The following is a 22,041-nucleotide window of genomic DNA, read 5'->3' on the forward strand; positions in this document are numbered from 1 at the left end:
CTGTAAGGAATTAAGTGGGTTACTTAAAAACTAAAAATGGATGGGGTTGGCCAAAGGGAAGCTTAAATAAATGAAGACGAAAAATGCTTGACATTTTAAAGTTATTGTTATTTTAAGTTATTGTTATTCTGAAGTAGATTTTTTACCCCCTTAGTGGTTACAAGTTTATTTCTTTGAATTTTTTAGTGTTAACCTGTTGGTATACTCAGGTATTTTATTTGTATTAAGATGATAGCTGGGCGCAGTGGCTCACGCCTGTAATCCCAAGCACTTTGGGAAGCCAAGGTGGGCGGATCACAAGGTCAGGAGTTGGAGACCAGCCTGGCCAACATGGTGAAACCCAGTCTCTACTAAAAATACAAAAAATTAGCCAGGCGTGGTGGCAGGCGCCTGTAATCCCAGCTACCCAGGAGGCTGAGGCAGGAGAATCGCTTGAACCCGGGAAACGGAGGTTGCAGTGAGCCAAGACTGAGCCACTGCACTCCAGCCTGGGCAACAGAGCGAGACTCCGTCTCAAAAAAAAAAGATAGAAAAAGACTATGGTATTGTGGTTTACATTTGTTGCCTTTTGATACCAAAACAGAATTTTCATTTAAAGTGGTAATACTTTATTTATTAGGCTTATGAAAACTATTATTCATGGTCGAATCATATTTAGAAAATTCTACATCTAAAAAGTATGTAATTTTTTACAGACTGAATTAGCCCTTGCCAAGAATTATCCTGGGAAAAAAGTATCCAGTACTAACAACACTCCAATTCCAAGGCTGACTTCCAACCCATCTAGAGTTGATCGCTTAATTGTGGATGAACTTCGAGAACTAGCCAGAGTAAGCTGTAAAAATAGATAACAGTGGATGGATTTTTTGTTAAATTTTTTTTAAATTTCAGGCCAGGCGTGGTGGCTCACTCCTGTAATCCCACCACTTTGGGAGGCCGAGGCGGGCAGATCACCTGAGGTCAGGAGTTCGAGACCAGCCTGGCCATTATGGTGAAAGCCTGTCTCTACTGAAAATACAAAAATTAGCTGGGGGTGGTGGCATGCGCCTGTAGTCCCAGCTACTCGGGAGGCTGAGGCAGGAGAATCATTTAAACCCAGGAGGCAGAGGTTGCAGTGAGCCAAGATCATGCCACTGCACTCCAGCCTGAGTGACAGAGCGAGACTCTATCTCAATAAATAAATAAATAAAACTCTCATCAAGTTTTAGAGCTTTGAAGCGTTTTAAATCACATTTACATCTAACTCTCTGAAATATATTTTTTTCATGTTTGGTCCTAGAACTATAATATTTAGGAAAGGGGCTGGGTGCAGTGGCTCACACCTGTAATACCAGCACTTTGGGAAGTGGAGGTGGGAGAATCACTTGAGCCCAGGAGTTTGAGACCATCCTGGGCAACATAGGGAGATCCTGTCTCTACTAAAAATTAAAAATTAGCTGGACATGGTGGCGCATGCTTGTGCTACTCAGGAGGCTGAGGTGGGAAGATAGTTTGAGCCCAGGAGGTCAGGGCTACAGTGAGCCATAACCACACCATTGCATTCCAACCTGGGGAACACAGCAAGATCTTGTCTCAAAAAAAAGGAAAGGGAAAATAGTCCCACTCAATCATTTTAAAAGTAATTTTCGTAATTTAAATGGTTCCTCTTGAAGCTCAAATTGGCAGTGGAGCTAATCCTCAACTGAAAGAATTTTTTAAAAAGCAAAAACCATTTTGAGTATTATTTATGGAGAAAGTCTCATTTCTTTGTCACATTTGTTTTCCAGCTTGATGAGCAAGCTGTGCTTACATAAGATGGTAACTTAATAGGGAATTACTATCTTTCCTTTTTTTTTTTTTTTTTGAGGCGGGTCTCACTTTGTCACCCAGGCTAGAGTGCAGTGGCATGATCTATGCTCACTGTAGCCTTGACCTTCTGGGTTCAAGAGATCCTCCTGCCTAAGCCCCCAAATAGCTGGGACTACAGATGCATGCTACCACACACATCTAATTTTTGTATTTTTTATAGAGACAGGGTTTCACCATGTTGCCCAGGTTGGTCTCAAACTCCTGAGCTCAAGCAATCCACCTGCCTCAGCCTCCAAAAGTGCTGGGTGTGAGCCACCACCAGCCAACAAAATACTTTTGTTTTGGCGAAGTAGGATATGACTTCAAGTCAAATGTTGTAAAGAATCCTCATGTTAAGTCATTTTATAATTTAATGATTATTCCTATTATCTTCTTTGTAATTTCAGAATTTTCTAAGCAACTTAGGGTAGGTAAACTTTTCCTTTTTTGACCTTCCTCTCTTAAAAACTTAGTTTTCCAAATAAAATTTGATAAAGATTCTTCCTGGGAAAAAAAATGCAGCAAAACAGATTACATCTTTTATTGAATAAAACCATTTTAGGAATTAGAAAAATCAACATGAGTCAAATTTGAAAATCTGTACAATGGAATTTATCCATGGTACATTCAGAGCCTAACATATGAGGTACAGCCAGATGTTAATAAAAACTTCAGTCTTTTATTATTTTAAAAAAAAACTGTTCCAAATTAAAATTTCTTTATCTCAGTAATACATTTCTAGGAAATAAAGGATGACATACTGTGGATAGTGATATACTTTTCCCAGCTTTGCTTATACTTCACATTAATTTAGAAGGATATGTTTATGCCTGTTATAATAATTTTATTTTCTTTACAAAAATTAGCTGTGCATGGTGGCATGTGCCTATAGTCCCAGCTACTCGGGAAGCTTAGGTAGGAGGATCATTTGAGCCTGGGAGGCAGAGATTGCAGTGAGCTGAGATGATGCCACTGCATGCCAGCCTGGGACAGAGTGGGACCCTGTCTCAAAAAAAAAAAAAAAAATTCATTTTATCTATACTTAGCAACATTATTTCATTAACAGAGGATTTAAAAATTACATTTTCGCCAGGCGTGGTGGTTCATGCCTGTAATCCCAGCACTTTGGGAGGCCAAGGCGGGCGGATCACAAGGTCAGGGGATCGAGACCATCCTGGCTAACATGGTGAAACCCCGTCTCTACTAAAAATATAAAAAATTAGCCGGGCGTGGTGGCAGGCGCCTGTAGTCCCAGCTACTCGGGAGGCTAAGGCAGGAGAATGGCGTGAACCTGGCAGACGGAGCTTGCAGTGAGCTGAGATCACACCACTGCACTCCAGCCTGGGTGACAGAGCAAGACTCCGTCTCAAAAAAAAAAAAATTACTATTTTCTAGTTTGCTAGCTTTGTAGAATTTTGAAAAAATATATTTTTAAAACTTTATTTAAAAATCACCTGTGCAGACTTTTCTCTTTTTTTGAGATGGAGTCTCACTCTGACAAGATCTTGGCTCACTACAACCTCTGCCTCCCGGGTTCAAGCAATTTTCCTGCCTCAGCCTCCTGAATAGCTGAGATTACAGGCATGCACCACCACACCCTACTAATTTTTTGTATTTTTAGTAGAGACAGGGTTTCACCATGTTGGTCAGGCTGGTCTCGAACTCCTGATCTCAAATGATCGCCCGCCTCGGCCTCCCCAAAGTGCTGGGATTACAGGTGTGAGCTACAGTGCCCAGCCCCAATCTGCACATTTCTTTACTCTTTCTTTATCATTTGCTCAAATTGATTGTCTTACTTAAAAATAATTAGTAGTTCCCTGGAGGTGTTTTTAGTGTGTTTTGTTTTCCCCTGAAGGATCTGGCTGATACACAGTTGAAAGGAAAATATTTAACATACGGAATAGACTTACTATGAAGAAACTTAATACGAGTTTGAGGTTAGAGAAACATTAATTCCAGTGCCATTAGTTTCTTGAGAAGCTTTTTCCCCCTATATTCTCCAGTCAGTGAACACCAAGTTCTACTATCAATTGTTAAATCATTTAACTCCCAAAGATAATTATTGTATTTACTTGATCTTCAAATTGCAATTATTCAAAAAGTTCTCTTTCCATGTACTTTCCAAGTTTAGAATTTGAAACAAGTTAGGCATATGAAACATACTCCCCCTACTGACCTAATATATCAGTGCCCTTTTTTAAGTTTCATTATCCAGAGGATTGAGAAGCATCCTAATTTTCTTTAGCAGTTTTGACAGTTACAGGAGTCATTTTGTATTATTTTAATGTAAATTTAAATCAGTATTTTCTGTATTATGGATTCCTTAAAGCTATCACTAGTCAGTATTACTATCTGAATATTTCTGATTTCCAAAAAGGGAACATTGGAGGCCCAGAAAAATTAAAGACTTGTTGAGGTCAGGATTAATCAGTCAAGTACTTCTCTTTTTAGCTCAAAACTTTTTCCATTAGATTACAATACTTCCTAACAATGCTGTTTGCAGGCTGGTCTCTTATTTGTCAAAAACAGTATCAGATCTTGTATTTGCACTGTTAATGACATGGTAATGTTTGAATATTTAACATTTTCATTGATGCTTATTTTCAGTAATCAACTACCACATATTTTTAGAATTAACATAGACAAGTAGATAGAAAACACTTTCCATTTTTGTTTCCCCCAGCATGGTGTCAGGACACAGTAAGCATTCTTTGATTTATTGAATGAATATTATTGCTGTCATCTCTATTCTGCTTCACTGAAGATTTGTTTTTACTTAATGGCAGGACATGTCTTATCAAAATTTAAAATGCTTCCCTCAGGTTGTGACTTTACTAGGCAAAATGGAACGTCTTCGGAGTTCTCTTCTTCATGCCAATATCTCTACTGCTCTTGATAGACACTTGGAGTCTATTCACATTGTACAGTCACGTAGAAAGGATGAAATTGTTAATGCTTCCAATCGGCAAAGGCAAGGAGTTCCTAGATGCCAAGATGACAGAGGTACAAATATTAATGCATATTCTTGTGGTAAGTCAGTGTGATAATTTAGGTATTGATAAAATCAGATTCTGAGGTTGAAAGATTAGATTTCTAAAATTAACACTTATCTACAGAATAAATTGGTAAATAATCTCCACATTATTTACTCCAAAAGTATTTCCATTTTATTAATTTTGTCTATTATAACTGTTTCAAGATAGTCTGTGTTCTACTCAAAGTACAGTCACTATCATACAAGTCAGAAATAAAGTATCAATACTTTTAAATATTTTAATGATAAAGGACAGGACTTTGGTTCAATCAATAACTATCCTTTTTTTACAAAAATAACATTTGATCATTTAGTAGCAAAAGCACTGGGTCTTGTAAGATTTAACAGATATTTAAATGGCATTTAATATGAAATGACCCTGAATGTTTATTTTACAGATGTTTTTGCCCTTGCTTCAGCAATTAAAGAGATGTGTGTGGCTACTCGGAAAACACGCACTGCCCTGTGGTGTGCACTGCAGATGACCTTGCCAAAAACAGCCAGTACAGCTGATGTGGTAAAGGCTTTACAAGATACAGTAAACTGTGAAGATACAAAGTCCATGAAAGCATAAATAGTAGCAATCCAATGAACCAGAGAGGTGAAACAAACAAACATTAAGGAAATGCCAGCAGAAAGAAGAATAAAAAGCTGATAAATATATCAAGACATGCTAAAAATTTTTTAATGAACTTGTCAAACTTTCAGTATGTTTTCTTTCAGATTTAAAGTTAATACCAATACCTTAATGAAGTCTAACTTCTATTTAAAAATCTTCTATTTGAAGTGAATCCGATATAGTTTTAAGTAAACGCAAAGGTACAGTTGACTACTCAGAGTTCTGAGTAGTCAGATAACAAGTTTAAGTAAATTTAATATTTCCCAACAGCTAAAATATGCTTAAACTCATTCTGCCGTGCAGGTAAATGCAAATGTGAAATTCTTCTAGGAGATAAGTTTCATTTAGGTCTGTCTTAGTTAAGTATAATTCCAAATAATGAATCTAAGTGACTGTAACCCAATTATGGCTACAGCCTAGTAACCAAGACAAGTTTTGATTGTGATATAAAAGTGTTTTCCTTACAAAACTGGATAATACCTGGGAAACAAAGGAAAATACGGATAAACCCAATATTCATGTAAAAATTTAATATTTAAAATACTACCATATTTATAAATTTGAAATCTTAATGCCTAAGTATATGGAGGGAAATGGATCTGATTCTCCTAAATTAATGATAAAAGTGCCAGTGTAAAAACCATGCAAGTTACTGAATATAAAAGCTATTCAGATCATTTGTGTATATTCTTTAAATTTTAATTATATTATCAATTATTAAATGTTTCCAATTTTAAAGTTATTTAAATTGAATCACAAAACATTCCCTTTATCTGGATCTTTTAGACTTGATGCACAGTAACTGAAATAATGACTACTGTTTTAATACCCTTAGTTTGCTGCCTTTTATGAGGGTATCACGAAGTTCTAAAATGTATTTTTTTAAAGGTTAATCTCTAACTAGTTTAGCTTGCAATTGGTTAGTGTATATTTTGTGTAGTTGTGTTCATTAGTTTGCTTCTAAGTTCTAAAATGTATTTTTTTAAAGGTTAATCTCTAACTAGTTTAGCTTGCAATTGGTTAGCATATATTTTGTGTAGTTGTGTTCATTAGTTTGCTTCTGTATTTTTTAAAACTATTGAAAGCTTAGCTTTTTCTGTTTCTCTTCACTTAGTATCTTTGTATAGAACTTGAGTAATTTATTCGTTAATATGAAATGTTGGTATTATGTGACTCAGAAGATCTTGGGTTTTAACATTTCTAGCATGAGTTAAACTATAATGTACTGATGAAATTTAATTGAAATATCCTTGACTAGAAACACTGATGTTTTAAATGTTAGTGTTTTTCTTAGTTTTAGAAATTCTGGTATTAAACAAAAAAAGAGTGTAATCATACCACATAAATTTTCTTTAGATGATGTGCAGAAGAAACTGATTGAGAATGCAAGAGTAACTGTAGGGAGAAACATTTTGATCACTGATATGCCTTAGAACTACCCAAATGAATTACATTGAGGGTAGTCAAATAAAATAGATCATCTCACCACAGTCACTGCATAGAACGTGGTTAAGTTTAACATAAGACATGTTGGATGTTATAAAAACAAATACTGTACTGAATTTAGTCTCAGGAAAAAAATAAATTACTTTGTTGAAAACATTTGGTTTCATTTTTCTAAATTTATATTAGTTTCTAACCTTAAGAGTCACTCATATCAGAAAGTCAAATGAATTTCATTTAAGAACTTATACTAAGTTTTAGATTTCATTATTAACACACAAGTAATAATGTTGGTTTATAAATCAATGCCATTCAGATATCCATGGATCTAACCAGATCTCCTTCAAAGATTAAATTTTTGCTCTATCTTTATGCTAATCCATGTAAACCAGAATAAAAATTTTAGGGAAGCTTTTACATGATACTGGTCAGAAATGAAATACCAGTCCATTAATAAGAACCAAACACTTAAAAAATTCTTTGAAATATTGTTAATCATATCACCCAATAGATAATTTTTAAATTAGTTGGTTGTCCCTTTCAATGGCATATCCTCTAACAGATGGTTTTTATGTACTTGTATTTCTGAATTACAACCTATAAAACATTGTAATTCTGAATTACAACCTATGAAAACATTATAAAACTTTTACAGAATTTGCAGTGAAACTGATAAAACTGATGCTCCTGCCATTTCTAATCTGAAGGAACTTGGTGTACTCATTCTTTTTAATGGAAAAAGCAAAATTACCTTGAGTTGTTATCAGTGTCCTTCTCACTTGAATAATCTGCTACTATAAAGTTTTAGAGGGTTGAGAATTTATGACTGAAATCCAAAATCTGGCCTAAAACTCAATCTTACCATAGAAGATATGGCTGTTTAAAATTTGCCCTTTGCCGCCGGGCGCCAGTGGATCACGCCTGTAATCCCAGCACTTTGGGAGGCTGAGGCGGGTGGATCACGAGGTCAGGAGATCGAGACCATCCTGGCTAACACGGTGAAACCCCATCTCTACTAAAAATACAAAAAATTAGCTGCGTGTGGTGGCACTTGCCTGTAGTCTCAGCTACTTGGGAGGCTGAGGCAGGAGAATCACTTGAACCCGCAAGGTGGAGGTTGCAGTGAGCCAACATGGTGCCACTGCACTCCAGCCTGGGTGACAGAGTGATCCGTCTCAAAAAACAAAAAAAATGTGCCCTTTGCAATACTGAACATTTTAGACGTAAAGGATTTATTAGCACCTGAGTCAAGTGGATAACTAAACTCAAAGCCTAATGAGCTGATCCTCTTTTTTCTGTTTAAGCATTAGTTTGAGAGTATACTTAACTGTGACATACATAGTAGAGTCCCAGAAGAAAGAACTGACTACTAACAAATTGAAACAAGTACCCTTCAGGGGACCGTGGATATAACCTGACTCCTTCAGTGACAAAAATCAAGGTGAGAACAACCCAAAATCCCAAAATAAGGATTACTAAATTAAAATAGGCTCTATCATACCCTATCGTTACCACCACATAAAGGACTATAAGCCATAATCGTAAGGACTTCTAAGCCAATTTCCTGATGTTCCAAAAAACATGCTAACCTTTCTGATCTAATTCCTACTTCACAAAAAGGAAAATTGAGAAAGAATTATTTATGGATTCCAGGAAGAGGTTCCACTAGTGGAATTTAAGTTATAGGGCTAATCAAAACAAAGCATAAAATAAAAATCAACACATTCCTAAGTAACTACTCACACATATTTCATTTCCATGGGTATGTAGAAGCAATCAAAATAAGTCAGAAGACAGCAATTTAAATAAGATTTATTTTTTTTAAAGGTGGTTTTTATTTTTTGCAATGCCACGGTTATAGGAGTGTATGAAGAGGTCACATGTCTCCCTTTCCTTAACCATGTTTTTTTTTTTTTTAAACCTTCTGCACAAAGGTAAAAGTTTTTGTTAATCTCATAGTTAATGGTATAAAACAGAGATTGGCAAACTTTTCCTCCAACAGGCCAGGTAGTAAATATTTTAGATTTTACAGACCACATTTTTTTTCTTTTATAACTCTTTAAAAATGTAAAAATCATTTTTAGTTTGTATCATACAAAAACAGACTGGGCCAAATTCGGCCCGTGGGCAGTAGTTTGCCAACCCCTGGTATAAAATATCTACTTTGTCTTGTCACAGAAATTGCTGTCCTTAGGCTTCTAGACAATCTGCTGCCTGAAGTCAAGTGGAGAAGGGCCTTATTTACAATTTAATGTGGTTTGTGACAGAAGTAGAAATGGAGAGCTTCTGCTCACTTTCGACTCTCCCAGTTTTTCCATTCACTCATTCATTCAATAAATTTGTTGAGCACCTACTATGTACACTCTTAAATATCTTGGTGTTAGCAGAAATTTCCAGTGTTTCTTCCTTAAAAGGGTGATTTCTCCAGTTTCTCTAAACCAGGAATTATTTCTTAATACTCACGTTTTACGGAAAAATCAGGATTAAAATCTCTACCAGCACTCAAGAGGATACATGATTATACAAAATGAATCTAGCCAACAATGATATCCTTGCACCCAATAGTGACACAGCCTAGAAGAGGAAAAATATGTAACTATCTCTATTTTAAAAGATACCTCTTTTCCTCCCATAGGCTGAAACTTTCAAAAAAAAAAAAAAAAAATCAGATCTAGAACACCCCCCAAGTAATTTCTTCCCATTTTCCTAGTTTTGCTGCCATGTTAACATAAAATCTGGATCCAAGTAGTGCTCTTCATTAGGTTTCTATTTCAGCCATAAAACAATACTACACTTACAGCTGAATACTGCCTCCAAAGCAATGTGCATGCCCACATTTTATCTCAGGGAGGGATTGATTATGTTTCTGCTCCTTCAGAATGAAAACTGTTAGCTTTCTGAATGCTCCTATTTATCCAAGGTGAAGGAAGACTTTAAAGTGGCCAAAAGGAGCACAGGACTTCAGTATTAAAATATAAAGGTGGCCCCCATTCCAGATCTTTGGTACAGTCATCAACTATAATAATCTGATTGCCCACCCACCAAAACATAGCACATTTTGTAATTAGAAGTGATCGTGATTTTCCTTTTGACCATGTAAACAATAGGGGAAATGCCTTGGGAAACTACTTTGCAATGCACTCTCATTTCTCTTAAATATACAACCAGTTCTCCCTTTGATAAGTTCATGGGGGGAAAGAATAGAGTAGGCCAAGGTTATCGCTTTCGCTCCCCTCTCTGTGTCCTTTTCTTTTCCTTTTCCTTGCGCTCCTGCTTGGCTAGTTTGTCTCTCTCCCTCTGCAGCTTGTCCTGTTCCTTCTTCCTTTGGGATTCATCCCGAAGTGAGTCTCGCTCCAGTTTTCGGGCATTAAGGACATCTTCCACATTGGTGTTTCGGAACAGAACTACAGGTGAGTTAAGGGATTAGGGTACAGGTCACACAGATCACAACTACTGCTGCCTTTCCTCATTCTACTTATCCTCTCTCTACCTGCTGAGTCCTGAATGGTCTTTATCTATTCCTAGTTTAAAAAAAAAAACCCTTATGTTTATCCTTGGTCTAACAGAGAAATCCTAAAGCCATATTACAAAAGTTTTAAAATGTCCTTTGGAATAAAACTCTTATTCAGATTTATCTAAATCTGAATTTTAAAATATTTTACCAAAGAAACAAAAAAATAAGAAAACAAAATATTTCATCAAAATGAAATTTCATTCTAGAATAAGTACTTATATCATTCAATGGCAGAATATTAGAGAATCTAGGCTAGTTTTGGTGAACAGAGTAGTAATGTAACTGGCTAAATGTTTATGTACTTGGCTCTGTTAAAATGCCTTAAAAGAGTTAAATAAGATGTTTAACCTTATTAAACTTTATCAGTTTGCTTTTGTTCCTAGACTACTAAAGCTGAAGTGAAAACCACATTCTAATAACCATAAACACTGAATTTATAAGAGATAGAAAATGAGTTTAGGCTGGGCGCAGTGGCTCATGCCTGTAATCCCAGCACTTGGGAGACTGAGGCAGGTAGATCATGAGGTCAGGAGATCGAGACCATCCTGGCTAACAGGTGAAACCCCGTCACTACTAAAAATACAAAAAATTAGCCGGGCATGGTGGCACACACCTATAGTCCCAGCTACTCGGGAGGCTAAGGCAGGAGAATCACTTTAACCCAGGAGGCGGAGGCTGCAGTGAGCCGAGATCACACCACTGCACTCCAGCCTGGGCAACAGAGCGAGACTCTGTATCAAAAAAAAGAAAAAAAAAAGTGTTTGGTGTTTGTATTCTCTGACAAATTATAAGGTTTTTGAGGAAAAAGAGAAAATTTCAACATTATTTTATTATTTTTTGAGACACAGTCTCACTCTCATATCCCAGGCCAGAGTGCAGTGGCAAGATCTCGGCTCACTGCAGCCTTGACTTCCTGGGCTCAGGTGATTCTCCCACCTCAGCCTCCTGAGTATCTGGGACTATGACTATAGGCACATGCCACCACACCTGGCTAGTGTTTTGTATTTTTTTTAGTAGAGACAGGGTTTTGCCATGTTGCCCAGGCTGGTCTCAAACTCCTGGGCTCAAACGATCCACCCGTCTCGGCTTCCTAAAGTGCCAGGACTACAGGTGTAAGCCATCATGCCTGACCTCAATATTATTTTAATTTTCTCCCTAATGCTGGGCAACTCAGAGTATAGATTTTTATTTTTCCCTTAGAAATCCTTCCTCCAAACTAATCCCTTTACAGTACTTGTTAACTTGTTTTCTCTGGGGAAAGTTCTTGCTAAACTGACTATCTAGGGCTGTCCTAGAAATAGGGCTCCCAATGTTAGCATGACATGAGTTCCTGAAGGTAAAGGGGAGCCGCCAGCAATGACAGCAAAATAAAAACTGATCTCAAGAGGACTCTATGGAGAAACACATGGGGAGGGACCCAGAAGGATACATTTGTCAGAACCAATGTTCATTGTGGTAGCACCTGAATCATCCTTCTCATCTGCTTCAGTAAGTGATGTTAAGGAAAGTCAGATGGAAAACAACATCCCAACCTAACATTAGAAAACATTCAATAGACTGGTAAGTAGGAAAAGCACACTGAATGGAGGGAGCACATTCTCAGGGATATAGCGATAAACCCAGGAGATTCATCTTTGGAAACCTCAACTTAGGAAAGATTGTTATATCTTCTGTAAGATCCTTTTCTTGGAGGCTGAAAAGAAACTTAAGTTGGTCTGGGTGGATTGCCACATTACCTGGAAGCCAGATGACCTTTAAACAGTGGTTCTCAAAGTATGGTTCACAAAACCCCCAGGAATGTATTAGAAATACACATTCTTGGGACCTATGCCAAACCTACTAAATTGTGAGTGAAGCCCAGCAATCTGTGTTTTAACAAGTCCTCCAGGAGAACCACTGCTTTAAAAGTTATTTTCTAGCCCAAGATGAGAAATTATGTCACCGGAACCATAGCTCTGCCAACCCTGGCAAGAAAACTCGTAAGAAAAAATTAGAAGAGAGCCCAGGCGCGGTGGCTCACGCTTGTAATCCCAGCACTTTGGGAGGGTGAGGCAGGCAGATCATGAGGTCAGGAGATTGAGACCAGCCTGGCTAACATGGTGAAACCCTGTCTCTACTAAAAATACGAAAAATTAGCTGGGCGTGGTGGCACATGCCTATAGTCCCAGCTACTCGGGAGGCTGAGGCAGGAGAATGGCTTGAACCCGGGAGGCAGAGGTTGCAGTGAGCCGAGATTGTGCCATTGCACTCCAGCCTAAGTGACAGACCGAGACTCTGTCTCAAAAAAAAAAAAAAAAAAAAGAGAAACTGGCTCCAAAGAGCCCAAGAATTCTTTCCTAAACTATTGATTAGACAGCTGACATTTCTGGTATGATGTCCACTGCATAATATGCCACATACTTCATTCAAATAGGCTCAGTAAGCAAAGCATTTCCTAAATAAGTATGAAATTCACAGGGAACTAAACCTGCCCCTACTGGCAATACTTTCTTTTTGCACAGTTCCCACCTGGCACATGCCACCACACCTGGCTAGTGTTTTGTATTTTTTTTAGTAGAGACAGGGTTTTGCCATGTTGCCCAGGCTGGTCTCAAACTCCTGGGCTCAAACGATCCACCCGTCTCGGCTTCCTAAAGTGCCAGGACTATAGGTGTAAGCCATCATGCCTGACCTCAATATTATTTTAATTTTCTCCCTAATGCTGGGCAACTCAGAGTATAGATTTTTATTTTTCCCTTAGAAATCCTTCCTCCAAACTAATCCCTTTAAAAGTTCTTTTCTAGCCCAAGATGAGAAATTATGTCACCAGAACCATAGCTCTGCCAACCCTGGCAAGAAAACTCATAAGAAAAAATTAGAAGAGAGGCCAGGCGCGGTGGCTCACGCTTGTAATCCCAGCACTTTGGGAGGGTGAGGCAGGCAGATCATGAGGTCAGGAGATCGAGACCAGCCTGGCTAACATGGTGAAACCCTGTCTCTACTAAAAATACGAAAAATTAGCTGGGCGTGGTGGCACGTGCCTGTAGTCCCAGCTACTCGGGAGGCTGAGGCAGGAGAATGGCTTGAACCCGGGAGGCAGAGGTTGCAGTGAGCCGAGATTGTGCCATTGCACTCCAGCCTAAGCGACAGAGCGAGACTCTGTCCAGATTTATTCTGGTATTGCTTTGGGGGTTCAGCCTTACTTTTAACTACCTGGTCACATAAGAAAGAAAAGATTCAAACTGCTCTAAATTTAGAGAATCTTTCACCCAGAAATACCCAGGTTCTAGTCCTGGTTTTGCCACTAATCTTCTGAATGCCTCTGATCACCCATTCATCTGTTGGTGTCTCAGTTTCCTTATTGACTGGGAAAGAACATAAAGATGGATTATACTTTATACTACACTGTATAGAAAAGTATTATACAAATATAAAGAATTACAGCTATATTGTATTTTCTGAAAGCATAATATAAATGGACTATTAAGACATTATTTGTTTTACACCAAAGTTTTCAGGAATATACTGATTATGTGTTGAAAAATATAAGTCCAGTATCAACTAATCCAATATCACTCCGCATATCCACAAAGGGCCATAGATTACTGCCATTTTAGAGGGGAAAATTAAGCTATAGAGGGGGATTAGCAACTTGCCAAACGTCACTGTAAACCCACAAATATGTCCGGCTTGAGCTTTAGGGAATGGTGCCAAGACTCCAGAAAGGATATTCCTCTTCATCTGTCACATCAGCATACTGGGCCAGGAGGGCAGCTTTTCTCTGCTTCTCCTCTTCTGACACCATCCTTGGCTTTACTACAATTTGGGCCTGCTTCTCAATTAGGGTGGCAATGGCCTGTACTTCATCTGGGAGGTGGTGGAAGGAAGAATAAGGTTGAATGAGAGAGAACAAGCCCACTGAACCACTAGTCCACACAGGCAGCACTTGTACTAAAGACATTGGCATCTGCTGCCTCCTCAGAGCCCAGCAGTTCAAAGGACATGGCTCGGGGGCCATTGAGGAAGGAAAGGAAAGGCCATGCAGGCCAAGCTTTGTATCCATCTTCAATCAGAGCAGCCCTGATTTTACTTGTTTTATATACTGAAGTTCTGCTGCCTTAAAAAAAAAAAAAAAAAAAAAGTTGAAAAGCACTGCATTAGGACCACAGAAAACTAAGCCTCTGAACACTCAACTTCCTCCCCATGGCATCCCAAAAACCTAAGCAGGAATCTAAAATCAACTTAAGCTGGACTGTTTATGTTTCTGATTATGGCAGGTGGAATTCTTAGATTAAGAATATTTTGCCATACTATAAAATAAAATCAACTAGTAAGTTCTCCAGTCTCAAGAAAAGGAAACAATGGTGTAAAATAGTAGTTCTCACACTTGGTTGCACATTAGAATCACCTACAGGAGCTTTTAAACAATACAAATGCCTGGGCCCCAACCCAGGTACATTAAGTGATTCTAATACACAGTCAAAACCGAGAACCAACAGTGTACAGAGTTCAGAATCTTTCCAAATTTGGCTTTTATGATTTGAGTTTTCTGTAGCTAATTTACCGTCCTAGTGGTGGGTATATTTGCCCATTTCTCTTCCATTTTAAAGGGTAAAGTGTTTAGCTGAATAATGCCAAATACCAACCATAATTTGTGTTATGAAATGACAACATGAGGCAGGGTGCAGTAGCTCACGCCTGTAATCCCAGCACTTTGGGAGGCTGAGGTGGGCAGATCACATGAAGTCAGGAGTTTGAGACCAGCCTGGTCAACATGGTGAAACCCCCATCTCTACTAAAAACACAAAAATTAGCCAGGCATGGTGACATGAGCCTGTAGTCCCAGCTACTCATGAGGCTGAGGCACAAGAATCGCTTGAACCTGGGAGGCAGCAGTTACAGTGAGCCGAGATTATGCCACTGCACTCCAGCCTGGGTGACACAGCAAGACTCTGTCTCAAAAAAAAAAGACAACATGAAAAAAGTAGGAAGTGGTAAAAATATAGTTGACTCCATACCTGCAATGCAAATCTACAAGAAGCAGTGGAAAGATGATGAAAAAGAAAAAGTAAAAAACCACAATGAAGAAAACTGTGGTCAGTCGAAATGGAAAAATGCAAAAAAAGAAAAGGAAGTCAATGTTCAGTAAAGAGTTAACACAGGCTGTTGGGTGTTTGCCAGTGTGCACTATCTTCGGGAAAATGAGCATCCAAGGGGAAAATGAAAAGATCTCTTCCTAATAGCTATACAGTCAAGGCTGCCGGAAAAGGCTCGGGAGGTTAAACACAGAAACTCTGACTCTACCTTCTTTTTTCACTTTGGTGACAACATTCTGAGTTTCTGACCATCGTTCCACAATCTCCTTGCAGATATTAAGGAGGGAATCTTCTTCCTAGTTGGAAAAGCAGACCAATTAATTTCCTGAGGGAGCCCTCAAAAACAATAGTAACCTCAAAAAAGCCTATGAAGAAAGCACAGCTCTCCGTGCTGTGAAATTATGGAAGGGTCTGAGAGCCACAAAAGAGTATGTTTCTTTTCTGAGGCTCTGGACACAGAATTAATCCTGCTTGTGCGTCCCAGAACCCACACCTCCTACATCAAGAACAGCCACTCCATCCTGATAAGCTCCAAGGGAAGATTCATACCAACTCAGGGCAGCCTTCCTCATTCTCTCTTAAAATATTTTATTTATTTTGTTTTTAATTAACAAATAATAACTGTATATATTATATATATGTAGGGTACCCTGTGATGTCTCAATATATGTTCACATTGTAGAATAATTAAATCAAGCTAATTAACAAATCTATCACCTCACATATTTCTCATTTTTTTGGTGATGAAAACATTTAAGGCTGGGTGCAGTGGCTTACGCCTGTAATCCCAGCACTTTGGGAGGCTGAGGAGGGCGGATCACTTGAAGCTGGGAGTTCGAGACCAGCCTGGCCAACGTGCTGAAACCCCGTCTCTACTAAAAATACAAAAATTAGCCAGGTTTGGTGGCACACGCCTGTAATCACAGTACTCGGGAGGCTGAGGCACAAGAATAACTTGAACCCAGGAGGCAGAGGTTGCAGTGAGCCGAGATCGCACCACTGCACTCCAGCCTGGGAGAGGGGAGAGAAATTGTCTCAAAAAAAAAAAAAAAAAAAGAAAGAAAGAAAACATTTAAAATGTACTCTTTTAGTAATTTTGAAGTATACAATGCATTATTATTTATTTATTATTATTACTTTTTAGAGACAGGGTCTCACTCTGTTACCCAGGGTGGAGTGCAGTGGTGCAATCACAGCTCACTGTAACCTCAAACTCCTGGGCTCAAGCAATCTTCCTGCCTCAGCCTCTCAAGTAGCTAGGACTGCAAGCATGTACTACCACACCTGGCTAATTGAGTGTTTGCTTGTTGTTTTTTTTTTAAAGATGGGGTCTCACTATCTTACCCAGGCTGGTCTCCAACTCTTGACCTCAAGCAATCCTCCCATCTTGGCCCCCCAAAGTGTTGGGATTACAGGCCTGGGCCACCACATCCAGCTGATTATTACTTATTATAGTCACCATTCTGTGCAACAGATCACTAAAGTATATTCCTTCTGTCTAACTGCAATTTTGTTTCCTTTGATCAACAATCTTCCCTTTTCCCATCTACCTCCCCCAATTCTTTTGGAGCAAAAACCTGTTCCCTAAGTCAAAACTCCTCTGTGAAATATTCCTTGGATGATGTATACAATTCAGAACATTCCCTAAGGTTATCAACTTTCATGCTAGATCATATCCATTAGCTTGCTGACACATAATAAAGAGGAGATACATGAGGAAATGGTCTCTTGTCCAACCATCCCGCTGTCCATTTTAGAGAAGCATACATATTCTGCATACCAACCAATCTCCCTCCTCAGCATGATATAACAAAAATCTTGTCTTTAGTGTTAGAGATACTTAAGTTCAAATCCCGGATCTGTGAGGAAGTTTCTTAACTTTCTGCTCTTCACATTCTCCCAGGATTTTACTGAGGATAAATGAAAATGTATATAAATGCCTACCCTACTTGTCAAAGAACAGGCATCTAATAAACACGAGCACTTCCCTCCATCTTCATTACAGCTACATTCCCCACCTTCACGTTCTACCTCTCAGGGCAAGCTGTCAGCATTCACATTTATTAAGCATTTACCATGTGCCAGGCACTGCTTTAAAAGCTTTTTACATGAGAACTCTCAATTCTTAAAATAATGCCATTAAGTACTATTTTACTCTCAATTTACAGAAGAGGAAACCAAAGCACAGAGGTTAATTACCTTGCCCAAGGTCTTACAAGTAATAATGGATTAAACACAATTTGAACCCCAGCAGTTTGGCTTAGAGCCCATGTTCTTTTTTTTTTTTTTTTTTTTTGAGACGGAATCTCACTCTGTCACCCAGGCTGGAGTATGCAGTGGCGCGATCTCAGCTCAATGCAAGCTCTGCCTCCTGGGTTCACGCCATTATCCTGCCTCAGCCTCCCGAGCAGCTGGGACTACAGGCGCCCGCCACCACGCCCAGCTAATTTTTTGCATTTTTAGTAGAGACGGGGTTTCACCATGTTAGCCCGGATGGTTTCGATCTCCTGACCTCGTGATCCACCTGCCTTGGCTTCCCAAAGTGCTGGGATTACAGGCATGAGCCACCGCACCCAGCCGAGCCCATGTTCTTAACCATTATATATACCATCTCCCAAAGAAAAGTGGAGAGTCAGAACACAGACTTATTATGTATATCCTTATTTTGTACCCAGCAAAGTATTTCTTCCTCTACCTTGCATCCTTTTAGCATATATGCTAGACACACAGAACTTCCTTGGTCCAGAGTTTCAATAGTTCATGGGTTTCCCCCAACCCCAACCAGCAAGAAAAGCAAACGAGAAAAAGAAAAAAGGATGAGAAAGTGGTACCGCTCTTTTAAAATCCCCCACCAAAAGAAAAAGAATGGCAGGAAAAGGAGCAGCAGAGAAGCAAAAGAGAACGGGAACTCTTAGAGGACAAAGTGGTTTATTTCCTCAGTCTCCTCATCCAAATCAAAGCAGTTCAATCATCCATTCCTTCATTTATTTATACAGAAAGTGCCTGCTGTGTTCAAGGCACTAAGAGGAAAGTTTATCCTACTTACAATGCTCCTTTTTCCCTAGCACTTATCACTTTGTAACATACTATATAATTTACTAGTGATGCTTTTCCGTGCTAGAATGTAACCACATGAGGGCAGGAATTTCTATCTGTTTTATTCTTTGAAGTGCCCCAAGCACTTAGGGTAGTGCCTGGCATATGGTAATCCATCAATAAAAATTTGATAAATCAATCAACCAATGTAAGTACTGTTGAAGAGAAGGATGATAGAAAGTTTTTGTTTACTGTTATTTGCTCCTAACTATATGCCACTGTTCTTGAATTTTACCTCAGATTATTGCTAACAAACTTCTTAATTCCTCATATTAAATCCTAGCCCAAGTCAGGCACAGAGGCTCACATCTGTAATCTCAGCACTTTGGGAGGCCAAGGCAGGAGGATGTCTTGACCCCAGGAGCATAAGACCACCCTGAGCAACATGGCAAAACCCTGTCTCTACAAAAAAAAAATTTTTGTTTTTAATTAGCCAGGCATGGCTGGGCGTGGTGGCTCACACCTATAGTCCCAGCACTTTGAGAGACTGAGATGGGTGGATCACTTGAGGTCAGGAGTTTGAGACCAGCCTGGTCAACATGGTGAAACCCCATCTCTACTAAAAATATAAAAATTAGCCAGGCATGGTGGCATATGCCTGTAATCCCAGCTACTTGGGAGGCTGAGAATCACTTGAACCCATGAGGCAGAGGTTACAGTGAGCTGAGATCTTGCTACTGCACTCCAGCCTGGGTGACGGAGTGAGACTCTCTCAAAACATAAAACATAAAACATAAAAAAAAAGTTAGCCAGGCATGATATGTGATGGCAGGTGCCTGTAGTCCTAGCTACTTGGGAGGCTGATGAGAGGGGATTGCTTGAGTCCAGTCGTTCAAGGTTACAGTGAGTTATGATCACATTACTATAACAGAGCGAGACTCTCTTAAAAAAAAAAAAAAAAAAAAGGCAAACTAATGTCTACCTTTATCAACAGAAACAGCTCCAAATAATGACGGACTGATCAAGAAGCTGGTACCAAGAAGTATCAAAGTTATTTCAACGGCTTCATGGAGTGTTTAGAAACTTCCCAGCTGTAAATAAAAACTAACTTAAATTGCTTGCCTCCTACTCTTTCTCCCTATAATCTGTAATGTTGTGGTCCAAAAAAAGAACTGATTCCACTGTCTTGTATTTCCAGTGAACTTCTGAGCTTCCTCACAGGCTGTGTTAAAGTTTTCCCATTTATAAGCCAATCTTGCCAGAAGAGGCTCTGGAACTCAAATGGGTTACTGCCAGAAGAATCTGTGACAGCTGCACTAGTGTTATGTTTCAACCATGTACCCAATCTATGAACTGCTTCCACCAAATGTGAGTAATTTTTTCCTAGCACTTGTTTCCTCTTTCACAAAACACTTTTGTATTTGAAAATGTTTTCTGCCTTCTACCCTTTTAAAAAAATGAGGTATGAATACGTACATTTATATCTATATATATTTATAGTAATTTTTTTTTCTTTGAGACAGGGTCACTCTGTCACCCAAGCTGGAGTGCAGTGGCACAATCACGGCTCACTGCAGCCACAACCTCCTAGGCTCAAGTGATCCTCCCACTTCAGACTCCTTAGTAGCTGGGACTACAGGTATGCACCACCATACCCGGCTAATTTTTTAAATTTTTTTGTAGAGACAGGGTCTTGCTATGTTGCCCAGTCTGGTCTGGAACTCTTGGCCTCAAGCAATCCTCCCGCCTCAGCCTCCCAAAGTGGTGAGATTACAAGCATGAGCCACTGTGCCCCACCTCATAGTACATTTTGATTCTCTCTATTACTAGCCTCTCAAAATTGGTTTTGAGAATAACAAAGAACCCATTTTCCTAACCTGTCCATTGTTAATAAATGCCAGAGGATAAAGCCTTTGATAGACAGACAGGTGGCTCTCACAGTAGCAGTCAGGTATCCAGGATCTCCTCTAATCCATGAATGCAGAGACAACTCTAGCTTCTACAGTATTTAGTGATGATTCAAGTAAATTTTATTTTTAAGCTTGTATTTAAAAGGAAACAATTTGTTAGACAGTCACAGGTAGCACCTACAACCAATTTAATCTGTAATAACCAGTCTAATAAGTGTGTATGTTGGAGGTGTGGGAAGTGAAGATGAAGGCAGCAGAAATGATCAGGTTGAAAAAGTGGACATCTGGGTGACTTACTATGTAAACATAGCTTAAAGTACACATTTCTGAATATCTTGCTTCTAACAGGCTAAGGACTAAGTTTATCTCTCTTCGTTAAAGCTCTGATCTCTCTCATACCCTCCTTCCCACCACCAATGATTACTGCAAATACTGTAATGGATCAAGCACGACGTTTGCTTCAGTTCTGCGTGGGCATGAAAAGACTTCTACCACCAACTTACCTTTTATGGACTCCTACATCTAAATAAGAATCAAAAGGGCACTTCCTGCAGGCTTCTGTCATGGGACAGCCCTGGGAACTGCCTTGTAATAGGCACAGACCTCCCAAGAGCATTTTAATACCCCCAGTGAACACTGTAAACGAATGGAAATGGAATTGGTCGTCAGATATTTATAACATTCCCATTCTGACATTTCAATGCCTTCGGAAGAACGCTCCTCGGCTCACTCACAAGCATCGGAGAGGGCCTTGTCCCCAAGAATACGAGAAAGCCCTTCCTCTCTGTGTACCTGCAGCTTTCAGGCTTCCCACACCTGGTTGGGGAGCAACCTCCTTCCCCCGCCGCCCAGCTATCAGAGGAGTATACCTATCCCAGGTGAGACCACTGAGCCTCTGGGATACCCGGTAGGGGACGGAGGGTGCAAAGTACTGACAGGTCCTCAGATGCTGGCCAGAAGCTGAAGGAATGTGTCCAGGCAGGCTGAAGGACTGTGTCCAGGCTACTTACCAGGAAAGCAGAGAGGATCCCCTGCAGGGCATCCAGCTTCTCTTCTTCCTCCTCCTCCTGCAGGACACCCAAGATGTAGGCTCCATAAACGGCTCGGTCCACTCCCAGTGCCTCCAACCGTCCGTCCAGCCAGGAGCCAAAGCCGCCGCCTCCGCCATCGCCTTCGCCAGGAGCTACCGCGGCCACTTCGCTGGGCGCCGCCATCTTGGGGTCAGGGTCCTGCAAGCCCCTGGGGCGCCTACCGCAGTGCCTGACGGGCCGCGCCGCAGGTCCACCGCGCATGTCTGAAGAGGGAGCCCAGGCCCGTAAGTGCAGAGAGCGCAGCCGTGTCGGCCGGCTTGAGAGTTTTGTGCTTTCTAGATGAAGCGCGTCTTCGCATACGTGTGGTCGCGTGATCTCACAAGATGCTTGGCATGTGAGTATTCTTAACAGACTCATTCTACAGCTCGGGAAGTTGAGAGAGGTGCTGTAATTTGGCCAAAGTCACCCGGCTAATAACTACCCAGGACTGGAGCTCAGCGTGGATTCCATCGCTTCCTCTACCCGACCGAGCTGCCTACCACGCGCGCTCGG

The 22,041-nt window shown here is 39.8% G+C and overlaps 2 protein-coding genes across 7 annotated transcripts in view; one reads left to right on the forward strand and one right to left on the reverse strand.

The window, feature by feature from the left end:
* MEIOC (meiosis specific with coiled-coil domain) overlaps positions 1–7,648 on the forward strand; it is a 20,081-nt gene extending 12,433 nt beyond the window's left edge. For 3 of the 5 annotated variants that reach the window (XM_054456721.2, XM_054456723.2, XM_054456725.2), the window contains 3 exons: positions 696–830; positions 4,650–4,857; positions 5,260–7,648. In XM_054456721.2, the coding sequence (XP_054312696.2) occupies positions 696–830; positions 4,650–4,857; positions 5,260–5,435 (519 nt within the window). In that variant the 3' untranslated portion in view covers positions 5,436–7,648. The remainder of the gene's footprint in view (positions 1–695; positions 831–4,649; positions 4,858–5,259) is intronic. The other 2 variants (XM_054456722.2, XM_054456726.2) reach the window with 1 other exon arrangement.
* On the reverse strand, positions 3,601–21,906 carry CCDC43 (coiled-coil domain containing 43). Of its 2 annotated transcripts, XM_063656763.1 has the most exons (6): positions 21,469–21,750; positions 15,721–15,808; positions 14,148–14,283; positions 11,867–11,925; positions 9,387–10,327; positions 3,601–4,809 (listed from the first exon to the last, which is right to left on the reverse strand). In XM_063656763.1, the coding sequence occupies exons 1-5, from the start codon at positions 21,748–21,750 to the stop codon at positions 10,140–10,142; spliced, it is 753 nt and encodes a 250-aa protein (XP_063512833.1). In that variant the 3' UTR covers positions 3,601–4,809; positions 9,387–10,139. The 2 variants fall into 2 exon arrangements, with proteins under 2 accessions (XP_063512833.1, XP_054312706.1); XM_054456731.2 differs by lacking the exon at positions 3,601–4,809 and having other exon boundaries at positions 8,720–10,327; positions 21,469–21,906.
* Between the last annotated feature and the right edge of the window lie 135 nt (positions 21,907–22,041).

Source organism: Pongo pygmaeus, chromosome 19 (assembly GCF_028885625.2).
Source record: "Pongo pygmaeus isolate AG05252 chromosome 19, NHGRI_mPonPyg2-v2.0_pri, whole genome shotgun sequence".
Classification (NCBI taxonomy): domain Eukaryota; kingdom Metazoa; phylum Chordata; class Mammalia; order Primates; family Hominidae; genus Pongo; species Pongo pygmaeus.

Excerpts from the sequence above, each read along its gene's own strand:
- CCDC43 (XM_054456731.2), bottom strand. The coding sequence starts at position 21,906 with ATGAGTCTGTTAAGAATACTCACATGCCAAGCATCTTGTGAGATCACG. Across the intron at positions 15,809-21,468 it reads GGATCCTCTCTGCTTTCCTG|GAAGAAGATTCCCTCCTTAA; the intron begins GTAAGTAGCCTG and ends TTTTCCAACTAG. Across the intron at positions 14,284-15,720 it reads CACCAAAGTGAAAAAAGAAG|ATGAAGTACAGGCCATTGCC; the intron begins GTAGAGTCAGAG and ends ACCACCTCCCAG.